This window comes from Vespa crabro, chromosome 1 (genome assembly GCF_910589235.1).
Source record: "Vespa crabro chromosome 1, iyVesCrab1.2, whole genome shotgun sequence".
In the NCBI taxonomy this organism is placed as follows: Eukaryota; Metazoa; Arthropoda; class Insecta; order Hymenoptera; family Vespidae; genus Vespa; species Vespa crabro.
The window spans coordinates 1,489,930-1,502,500 of NC_060955.1; the positions used below are offsets into that span (position 1 = coordinate 1,489,930).

Sequence of the window (12,571 nt, forward strand, 5' to 3'; positions counted from 1 at the left end):
GGCCTATATTCTCGTAGACCCTCTCATCGGCGTAGGATCTTCTTCGAGAGAGAAAAAGAAAGAGAGAGAGAGAGAGAGAGAGAGAGAGAGGGAGAAAGTAGTCCTTTAATATACACTATATCTTCGTGCGCGAGCCTAGGGATTTCCTCTTTTGGTCTTCCATCTTACGAAGATACAAGCCGGTTTTCTTAAATCCGTCATCGTGTCTATACTCGATATACCTACCTATACAAGACTATATCGACAATGCTATTACATTTTTTTTTGGATTACTATACTATTATATTTATACAAAAAAAATATATATATATACATATATATATATATATTTTTATATATGAGGAAATAATGATTTATTATTGATTTATCCATAATGATGATGATTGATTTATCTATAAAATATCTTTCAAATATAAAAGATTAACTATTGGATCATATATATCTATATAATTAATTTACTACATTCTAACGAAATTTTTTTTTCACACACATTCTCTCTCTCTCTCTCTCTCTCTCTCTCTCTCCCTCTCTCAAATGAAATTCCATTTGGAGTACATATAACTGCGTGAAATTAAATTGATAATTGACGATTTTCGTGAAAAATATTTTTCGTCGATCGTTAATTATTAATTGTTTTAATTCAATGAACATTTTTACAATAATAATAATAATAATAACAACAACAACAACAACAACAACAACAACAACGACGAAAACGATTTGTATTTTCTATGCGAAACAAGTGATTCCTTCGTTTTATCGTCGAAACAAATTCTCGCCCTTGGGACTCCTCGATCGGGGACACATGCAGAAGACCGCAACGAACGGATCTCTCATCTATTTGATATCGTAGTAGATTAAATTAAATCCGGTAAATTAATTGGTAGTTAGGATGTTTAGCGTTAAGTGAGAGTGTGCACGGTGTTATTCTCGTATCGTATCGTATCTCCTCCTTCATAAAAGTAACTCTTTTCCTTTCTATCGCGTTTACCTTCATCCCCTTTCTCTCCATCATTTCTTTTTTTTTCTTTTTTCCGTCTTTTTCTTTTTTCTTAAATTTCTCTTCTTCATCTCTTCTCTTACATTTCTTTCTTTTTACGCTACGTTCGTTTATTAATTAAACGAACTTATCAACGATAAAAAAAAAAAAGGAAAATCAAACTATAATGACGCTTAAACAATTTTCAATTTATTAAAACACTCAACAAAACTCAATCGTAAAATGATATAATACTTAATTATCTTAATAGATTATCTTAAATACTTATGCTTTATTGTGTCGTTGGAAAACAATGTAAATAAGAAAAAGAACCATTATACATTGTAATCTCGAGGCATAATCAACGAGGACTATAATAGAAATATATCGTTGAAATTATCAAAACACTCGGATACCCTTATTTGCAATGAATCAAGTCGATATTGAGAATAATGAAAATCATTATTACAAATATACTTGATCGTACAGATGTCGCTCCTTTACGAGGTTCATCGTTTCTTGATTTACTCAATTGGTAAACGAATGATTGGATGTCTCGAGAAAGCTCCCTTTTTTATCGACTGACCATAATAACCCCCTATGGTCGATAAAATATATGATCCCATTTCGTCCATGATTTTCTTCATTACTCCATCAGGATAAACAGATGAATTTATATCAATCCGTGTATCGTAAGATGTCTTAGAACGGAATAGCTCGTATTGATAAATTCATAAATATCATGATCATAAATATCAAAAAATGAATTCATTCGTGATCAACTCTCGCATTGTCATGAATTTAAATTCTGCAAAGCATCATTGTCTGCCAATTCCGTTTTTATTAAATTTGCCAACCTTTCCATTGCCTATATAACACAGAAAACATATTTTGTTATATTTTTTTCATCGATCAATTTATCAATAATATTTTAATAAAATTTATCGTTCAATTGTGATTGCAAAGTTTCAACATTTTCGAAGTTTGTCCGACCGATGGTAAAAGAGGAATAATTTTTCTCCAAAGATTACCAACCGATGGTAAAGAAAAGAATTTCTCTCGGAAATTATCAAACGATGGTAAGAGATCGATTGAACGTAAAATAAGTTTTTGTCATTAAGAGATACAATTGAAAAATACCTACCAGATTCATTTCTTCGTAGGATGCTTTCGAAAAACTTGCTCTTATGGCATTAGAAGGTTTTGATGAATCCGTTGTGAAGGATGCACCAGGTGCCATGATAACACCTTTAGCTATACCTTTCTGCATCATCATTTGCCATGTATCATTGATATCTCGTACTTTGATCCATAAGAAGAATCCACTATTTGGTATGGCAAAATCGACCAATCCTATAAAATTTCAATTCTTTCAAATCGACTCTTTTTTTTTCTTATTCCAAAATTATAATCAATATATTATAATAATTATAATCAGTACATATTATATATTAATATATATTGTTTATTTAAAATCTAAGAAAAAAAAAAAATTTTTTTAAACAAACAAAAAGATTCATAAAATCTTCCTTAAAATTTACCGTTCAAATGTTTTTTAACAAGAGACACTATAACATCTCTACGTTCCTTGTAGAAATATTTTATACGATTCATATGATTCATCATACCCTCGTATCCCCATATCTTGAAAAGCTTATATAGCATCACCTAAAAGTTACGAATACAAATTATCAATATCGTTTTTTCCTGAATTATAAGTTTCACGATAACCTATTGATAACATTTTATAGTCGTGATAAGAATCGACACGCGCCATCGTCTCTCTCTCTCTCTCTCTCTCTCTCTCTCTCTCTCTCTCTCTATCTCCCTTTCTCTATCCCTCTTTCTCTATCTCCCTCTCACACACCCCTTTTCTCTCTCCCCTTCTTTTTCATTTTCTAGTTGATTTATTTAATAATAAAACTGATAATTAAGCGTGCTAAAATTCTCAATATCTCAAAAGCATTTCGTCATCTTATGAGTTGAGTAAATAATATTTACATATTGGCGTACGCTTTTAATTTATCAAGTATTTATCAAAATGTGTATTTGAGTATCTATGTATATATATATATATATATATATATATATCGTTATTCATTTTGTAATAATTTTACATATAATTAAATATATAATCAAAATCCTTAAAAATAAAAAAAAAAATAAAAAAAAAAAAATGAAAAAGAAAAGAAAAAGGAAAAAAGGAATTATCTATTTTATAAGAATATTAAGAATTTCGATTGAAATATTTTCTAACGTACCGTATCAAGATAATTCAAACTCGATCTATTTATTTCTTAGATCCAAGATATATAATATACATTTTTTATATATGATAAATGAGAATTTGATGATTAGATATGTAAAGAAAAAGAAAGAAACAAAAAAAAAAAGAAAAAAAAAGAAAAAAAAAGAAAAAAATGATATGAAATTGAAAGAAAAAATTGATCCGTTCATATTATATAACGATATCAATGATATTTAAATTGAAATAATTTCCCGTGATGTTTAATACCATCTTAGGATATGAAAAATTTGAGAGAAATAAATAAATATATACCAACCTGAGATAACGAGGGTGCATGCAGGTGACTACTTTGCAAGTGAAGTTCAATACTGGCTAAAAGAGGCGCTGGGGCTGTTATAAAGCCTATTCTCATGCCGCTGCTAATGACTTTAGAAAAGGAATCTATCCTGATAACACGTCCTTCCGTATCAAGGGATAAAAATGATTTAGGTTTTTCCTGTAATCGATTAAAAAGTTGATTGATTTTTACCAAAAAAAAAAAAAAAAAAAAAACAAAAAGAAACAAAAAAATAATAATAATAAAATGAAATAAAACAAGAAAAAAAAATTATATACATATATATTTGTGTGTGTGTGTGTGTGTGTGTGTATAACATTGTAGATGATTAATACTCACGTCACTATAATTTAAGAAACAATATGGATCATCGTCGAGAATTAGAAAATCGTATTCGCAGGCCAATCTGTAAATTTCTTTTCTTCTTTCGAGTGGTATAATAACACCAGTTGGATTACTACCCGTAGGATTGATATACATAATTTTCGGCATTTTTTTACCCGAAAGTATTCGCTTTCTTAAAATTTCTCTCATGTCTTCCGGTATTATTCCACGATCGTCTTGTGAGATTGGTATTAATTCTGCCTGATGAGGCGTCACCTTTTTATAATCGAATAAATCATAAATAATATATTGAAATATTAAATAAAATGATTATGAGAGAAAGAGAGAGAGAGAGAGAGAGAGAGAGAGAGGGAGAGAGAGATAAGAATTGTTTACATTAATATATATTATTGTGTGTTAGTTATTGGCACTCTGTATTATCGCTTTGATTGGACAAATATCAAAATCATGATATTATATAATTCCCATAATGTTTAATATATCAGAAGTAATGTCAAAGAAAAAAGAAGAAAATAGAAAGGGAGATAGAAAGAAAGAAAGAAAGAAAGATAAAGAAGAAGAAAGAAAGAGATAGCGTCACGTTTGATCGTCGATTAATCTCTTTGAAATATGAAAAATCAAGGGAACGTATATGTTTACGGATGAATTAATTGCCGATAAAAATATGGAAAATGTATTTATCACGGCACGCGCATGATATTGAATTAAAAGAAAGAAGAAGGAACAAGCATCTGTTCTACGAGACATGTGTAATATATATATATATATATATATATATATATATATATATACACATAAGTCATGTATAAGCGTGTTAAAGTTCACTTTATCGTTAATCACGTGTCACGTTGGATCCTAATAATAATATATTATTATTATTATTATTGTTCTTATTATGCTGTATAAAATATTTTATTTGACGTGACTCTTTAAATTTGTTCTATGATTTATTGCATTCAACAAAACAAAAAAAAATAAAGAAAAACAAAAAAAACGACGGAGAGAAAAATGAAAGAAACACAGACGTAAAAAAAAAAAAATATATATATATATATATATAAAATGAAATGAAAAAGGATGAATAAAATATTTTTATATCTATACTGACCACTACTTCGACTCCAGGATAAATAGGATCGGGAACTATTATTGGATCACCGGTACCGATCACAGATTCCAATGTCTTACTTAGACCATCCTGAGCACCGGCAACGATGACAATGTCGCGACTTTCCCAGAGGGGTGGTGCGTGCACCCTCCTTTGGAATTCCCTCAGGGTCTAAAATCAATTTAATGTCGAACGTCGTTAGACACGCGCTATGGCCAATCGTATTATTTCAAAGAAAGAAGAATTTGTGTGTAACGAGTCGATGTATTACATAAGCGACAATCTACTGCTAAAAGATGAATGCTTTAGTTAAAGCTCGAAATAATTCGATACACTTGCATAAATTTTAGGAAATCTCATTTCTCTCTATTGTTTCTTTTTTTCTTTTTATTTCCTTTTTTTCGTTTCCTTCCCTTAAAATTTTTATAACAATATCACATAATTCACATAAATGTAACAATTCACACAATATTAACATAATAATGTTTATTAATAATGTTAATTAAATTCACATAATAATTATTGTTATATTAATGTGAAATAATTCACATAAATATAACAAATATATATCGTAGTAATGAATTTGCAATTGAAATTATTTTAAAAGAGAGAACAAATTTCTTCTTCTTAGAGTTATAATTTGTCGCATATAAGATATTTTATAATTATCATTTATATTTCTCTATTAATTTTCTAACGATAAATTTAAAGGAAATTCATGGAATTACCTGTAATAACGGAGGATAACCTTGAGTAGGTATATATTGAAGGGCCTTGCTCAATTCACTTTCCTCCAGAGTAAAAGACGAACCATCGTATAGTTTGACGGAAATTTCAGTGAACGGAAATGTCCTTTCATTTGGCATACCCTCAGCAAGAGATACAAGACTATTCGGTGCTGAATACGCTATTTTTGCTATGTACACAAATAAATAAATATATATATGTATACATATATATAATATATCGTATTATACATATATATATATATATAGATGAGTTAATAATATTTTCTAATTATTAACTAACATGAAATTAAACGAATATTATAGTTTCTCGTAATTATTAATCGTCTTACTTAATTCCCTTGTTATCACTCCTCTTCTTCTTTTCGAAAGTTCTGTCTTATATGAAGAATAATTCATCGTAAGGCTGCTGCTGTTACTTTGTTTCACAGTGAACGACATAATATTTTTGTTGATTTTTATTAATCAATTAAGATCAAGAAAAGAAATGTATATATATATATATGAAAAGAAAAAAAATATATATATATATATAATATGTATGTATATTAAACGAATGAAACTAATATTAATTGGTATTAATAAAACGACGAATTAACACGTTAATTTGAGAAAATTTTCAAGATAATATTGATATGAGGAAATAATTTTCTTTAATAAAAAGTAAGATATAGTTTACTTCGTCATCTTGAGAGCAACCCTTTCCATATACTAACGTCGACTCCCGTTTCATCGGCTTATATATTTAGCGATAACATTGGTTGCGTCAGATAGTATTAATGTATTCGAATAAGAACGTCTCGAATATCTATGTATGTATATAATAATAATCGTCTGCAATCAAATCGAATGATAACCGATGTTATCCAATATTATCGTGAAAATTTTTTCAAAATGACAAATGAATAAAAACAAAAGTAAAAGTCTAGTTTTCTTTCTTAATATTTTCATTATTTATTTGTTTTCTTTTCTCTGTGCAATTTTATTTTATTAGAGATTAAAATTAAATATTCTCTCTCTCTCTCTCTCTCTCTCTCTCTCTTTCATTTTCGAATACGTTTCTAATATGATTAGCAGCTCGTTATCGGGGTTTTTATGTTTAAAAAAGAAAAAAAAAAAAAAACAAAAAAAAAAGAAGAAAAAGAAAAGTGAGAAAAAAGTAAAAATTTAACGTGTTTATGATGGCGCTCGATTGTTTTATTTCTTTTTGCTATTGAATTAAATATAAGAACCGATCATTATCGAATTTCATTAATTAAGATAATTTATCTTTTCATCGGTATTTATAAGCTCATAATATATTCTGCAGTCGATAATGTGACTTAGAGAAATTAGAAAATAGTTACGTTATAATGTCGAAGTTCATTATCACGTTTAGCAGACAGAGAGACGGAAAATGATGAAATCGAGTTCACGACCCATACATACATACAATAATACATTTGGTCTATCAAATGTTTTATAGAACGACGTCTAATATGAAATTGTAACCAATACTCGGTTAGATTAATCTCTCTCTCTCTCTCTGTCTCTCTCTCTCTCTCTCTCTCTCTCTCTCTCTTTCTCTCTGTCAGTCTCATTCGTTGTTTTTCTTTTATATTTTTTTCGTTTTCCCTCCCTTTTTCTCTCTCTCTCTCTCTCTCTCTCTCTCTCTTCTTTCTCCTAATACTATCATAGAGTGCCATAAGCGTTAGCAACACTTGCTACGATATTAAATTATTTTACGAAGGTCAAGTAACGATCGAAAAAGAGGAACAATATCATGTTATTATCGTCATAGATAAGAGAGAAAGTATGGATGGGTGGATGTATTCTAATAACAACCACGTTCAAGAAAAATGTCATGTGCTTTTTTTTGCTTCCTTCTCTTTTCGTTTCTTTTCTTTGTTGTTGTTTTTTTTTTTTGTTTTTTGACGAAGATAAAACGAGGCAAACGAAGAGAAGATATCCAAAAAGAGAGAGAGAGAGAGAGAGAGAGAGAGAAAGAGCAACATTTTTTAATCGTTCGCTTTTAAGGGAAGGAAAAAAAGAACGAATGGAAACATGAACGGTGAAAGGAAAGCAAGCAAGCAAGTCCTCCTTCTCTTGATTTGATTTTAGATCTTTTCCTTTTTCTTATCCTTTTACGACGTAATTAAAAGGACTCGGCTTACAAAAAAAAAAAAAAAAAAAAAGAAAAAGAAAAAGGTAAGAAAGGAATAAAAAAGAAAAAGTACATAGTAATTAGCAATAACATTCGACGTAAGGTCATTGCGTTTATGAATAATAAATGTTCGATAAAGATACATATACATAGATATAACAGAAATAATCTCTCTCTCTCTCTCTCTCTCTCTCTCTCTCTATTATCACAAGCATGCATACATTTGCATCATTATCCTTAATGAACTTTTTTTTCATAAAAATAATTTTATTTCTCCGTTCTTCTTTCTCCTTCCATTCTTCCTTTCTTCCTTCCTTGGTTCTCTCTTTCCTTTCTTCTTTGCGAATTTAATGTAATATTTTTGTTTATGTATTATTTATTTTCCTTTTCTCAATTACCGATTCAACGTCGTCTTAGTTAACGTCATGAGCCATCGACAATATGATGCAAGAAAGCGAACGAATTTACTTAGACGTTAGATTAGCTCTTAGATTTGTTTGTAAAATTTTTCTATTTGTCCTATTAAATTCCCTCTCCTTAGATTATTCCCCCCTCTCCTCTCTCGCTCTCTCCTCCCCCTCCTCCTCCTCCTCCTCCTCCTCCTCCTCCTCCTTCTCCATATTCTTTAATCTCTCTTTCTATCCGAGGCAAACGATGCGTATTTTCCGATTCGACAAACAATCTTTAATGTCGTTTCATAAGAACCTGATGCAATAATTCCATTACGTTTCTAATTCTTGGCTACCTACGAGAGAAAGAAGAGAGAGGAGAATACATTGAAAAGAAAATAAACAGAAAATTGAAAGACGTAGCATACTTGTAATCAGTATACAACTGATATACTTATACAAGTTTCTTTACGTACGTACATATATGTATATACGTTTGTGTGTGTGTGTGTGTGTGTGGGTGTGTGTATGTATAATTAACGATCGTTTTCTCTTTGCGTCATTTCCTTCTTTTTCTTTCTTTTTATTATTATTATTATTATTATTATTATTATTATTATTGTTATTGTTGTTTCTTTCGTCTTTCTAATAATGTTTTTAAATCAAAATATAATTATGTATTATGCTCGATGATTACTACGGAGAAACGAATAGAATGATTAGTGTGTATTTTGATTTACGTATGACGTATTCTTATACATTGTAGTAAATTTAAAAAAAAAAAAGAAAAAAGAAAGAAAAGAAAAAAAAAAAAAGACAAGAAGAAGAATTTAATTAGAAAAGAAATATCTGACTAATTGTCTAATCAATTTTTTTTTTTTTTTTTTCACCGTCGTTGATAGAATACCATTGTCGGACATTTTAATGGGCTTTGAGAGACAATCGTATCGTTTAAAAGGCCGCGTGTTTGTTCGTTTAGAATGGAATAATGAAAGATAACGAAATTTCTCTTTCTTTCTCTCTTTCTCTTTCTCTCTTTTCATCTCCCCCTACCTCATCCTATCCCATCCCCACGCATCCGCCCTTGCTTGCCCCTCTCCTTTTTCTTTTTCCGTTCTCCGTTCTTTCTTCTTCCAAACCGAAAGGAATATCCGTGTTATCTCAATCTCTCTCTCTCTCTCTCTCTCTTTCTCTTTCTCTTTCTCTTTCTGTTAAGAACTCTAAGAAGACATTGACGATAAATGGAAGAAATAATAAAATCGCGAAATAATAAAAAAACAATTTCACATAACACGTCGGGTTATCGCACTCTTCGTTTCGTTCGTTAACTCGGTCACTGTCAGTCTCTCTCTCTCTCTCTCTCTCTCTCTCTCTCTCTCTCTCTCCCTCTCTCTCTCTCTCACATACAAACACACACATACATACACATGCACATATTTTCTCTATAATCGTAAATCTCAGACGAATTTTCTATTTTTTCTTTTATTAATTCTTTTTCTCTCTCTTTCTCTCTCTGTCCCCTTTTAAAAATCATTTTATTATATCGGTGATCGATATTGGATATATATATATATATATTTAATTTTTAATATATTAATTTAATTATATATATATATATATATAATTAAATTTTTTATTTACCTTATATAAAGTTACAAGTCAATTGAATTAGACGCGTAGGGTCAATCAAAAATTTTATTTCTACTACGGGTATACGCGTCGTGTGAAATAAAAAAAAAGAAAAATTATTGTCTACTAGAAAAACTTGAAATTTCAATAAGAAGTAATGAAAATATCATTCAGTGCTATGTTAGCTTTTTATTATCGATAAAACTTGTATGTTTTTTTTTTTGTTTTTTTTTTTTTTAAAGTAGATTTGATCATTTCCTTTTGGTTCATCGATTATTCGATCCTAGAAGAACGTATTCCTTTATAGTAATTTAATTGATTTATTTTTTCAAATCCATCAAGACGTTTTCTGAATTATTTTTTGTACAATTTACTGCATACATCGAATAATTTCCCTGATAACAATTCGAAATAATGTGCGAACTATGAAAATTTTTGATAATTTTTGGCTTGTTTCTGTAAGAGAAGTTGATGATATTTATAAGATCGAAGAAAAGTTTTGCTTGGATTTTCTTTTTTTTTTTGTTTTTATTTATTTCTTCAGTAATCATAAAGAAAAAAAAAAAAAGAAAAAAATATCTTTTATCAACAATGAATTGTTAATTTTTTATCGAATAAAGATATAATCCATCCTCGTGTTTCTTTACTTCACTTCATAAAATTTATAATTGTAATCTTTCGACGTGTATACTCGTCATTGTTTGATTTTAATTATGCATCCATCCCTTTAAAGGATTTCTAAAACTAAATTCCTCAGTTGTCGTAGTTAATTGATTAAGAGGATGATCTGACGATATGAGAATTTTTTTCGATTAGAAAAAAACAAAAAAAAAGAAGAAAAAGAAAAAGAAAAAAAAAGAGAGAGTAATCAGGAAGACAAAAATCAGACAATAATTCGTATTTGTTTGATTTAATTCAAATTCATCTGTTAAAGGTATCGAAAATGTTTGAAATTATGTATTATTGTATCGTAAAACAATCGATAGTTATCTCGTCCTTTGACCTATGGATATTAAAAAGGAGGATATAAATAAAAGCACTACATTTTTCTTTATCGTTCTACCGGCCATAACTACTCGAGCATTATATTGTAGGATTAATAGACTTATGATTCAGAATGACTTTTTTTTTTTTTTATAACGAGAAAAATATAGAACGGATAAAGTGGCTCGCGTAATTTCAAGATAGCATATGTTAAATTAACATTAAGTGGCTTCTATTATTTTCTTTTTTTTTGTTTGTTTTTTGTTTTTTTTGTTTTTTTTTTTTTTTTTTTTAAACGCCTCGAACGTTTAAGTCAATACAATTAATTTAATGAATTATATTCCGTTGATTCGATTGACGTTCAAAATTTATGACGCGTATCTGTGTTAACATTAAATGAAATATTTCTTGTTGAATGATAGAATGCGCCAAAGAGAAAAAGGAAAAAAAGGAAAGGAGAAGAAAAAGACTTGAAAAAAAAATTTTTATATATACACACACACACACACATATATATATATATATATATATATATATAATTCGAAAAAATATATTTCGATTTAGATAATATTCTATTAATAATTAAGAATATTTCAAAATGACGATTTCTCGATGAGAAGTTTTCTTTATCTTTTGCTTTTAATTTTTTTTTATTTTTTTTTTTATTTTTTTTTTTATTATCGTTTCGAACAATCCCCGATTGTTTCTTATCGTTATCGTAATTATTTAAAATCAAATAATGTGTAGAGAAGGTAATAAAGGTAGGAGAGAAAGGAAAATTATCCCAGAAGAAGATAGTACGGAAAACTTATTCTCTTATCGTTTCAAATGATATTCGATTTATTCGATAATGCTATTCGATTTGTCAAGATTATTGTTGGATAATAAATAAAGAAGAAAAAACAAAAAAAAAAAAAAAAAGAAGAAGTATCCGACAGAAGGTCCGATAGAAAAAGATGCTCGGGCATTTCGAGCGGCCAGTATCATAATCAAAAGCATGCGTCGAAGGAGAAGGAATAGGAGAAGAAGTAGAAGGAAAAGGAGAAGGAAGAGGTGGTGGTTGAGGGTGGAAGAGGAGGAGGAGGAGGAGGAGGAGAAAGAGGGAGGAATCGTAGGTGAAAAATAGTTTGCAGAGAGATCGGTCTCCGGTAGAGGAGCCACTTCGCGGGCAAGGCGGAGATGGAGAAACGTACTTAACGAACGGAGATGTTCATTAAAAGCGAAACGACATTAGCCGACCTAAAATTAGTCCCTGACGACGAAGCAGCCTATCTCTCTCTTTCTCTCTCTCTCTCTCTCTCTCTCTCTCTTTCTTTCTCTATCTATCTATCTCTCTATCTATCTATCTATCTATCTATCTATCTATCTATCTATCTATCTATCTCTTTACTTCCAGGCGAACCTTGTCACCTTTGGAGTATTACAGGTGAGGCAAGGCTAGTTAGGAAAGAGAAAGAGGAAGTTAGAGGAGGAAGGAGGAACGAAACGAGAACGTAGACGAAGGCTCTTGGTGAGGAGGAAAAAAAAGAGCCAAAGTGTCTCTCGGAGTCGATAGGAAATGGATCCTCGCGATTGGTGCAAAGCTAAAGGGAGAAAGAGAGAGAACGAGAGAGAACGAGAGAGAAAGAGAGAGAGAAAGGATAAAGTAATGAGTGAGACGAGT

General features: G+C 29.7%; 1 protein-coding gene across 1 annotated transcript; it reads right to left on the bottom strand.

Annotated features, from left to right (window-relative positions):
* Window positions 1-1,167: 1,167 nt before the first annotated feature.
* On the bottom strand, window positions 1,168-6,478 carry LOC124427708 (kynurenine/alpha-aminoadipate aminotransferase, mitochondrial-like). The gene is made up of 8 exons (XM_046970956.1): window positions 6,096-6,478; window positions 5,746-5,933; window positions 5,018-5,188; window positions 3,904-4,164; window positions 3,544-3,723; window positions 2,521-2,647; window positions 2,124-2,332; window positions 1,168-1,847 (listed from the first exon to the last, which is right to left on the bottom strand). The coding sequence occupies exons 1-8, from the start codon at window positions 6,202-6,204 to the stop codon at window positions 1,773-1,775; spliced, it is 1,320 nt and encodes a 439-aa protein (XP_046826912.1). The 5' UTR covers window positions 6,205-6,478; the 3' UTR covers window positions 1,168-1,772.
* Between the last annotated feature and the right edge of the window lie 6,093 nt (window positions 6,479-12,571).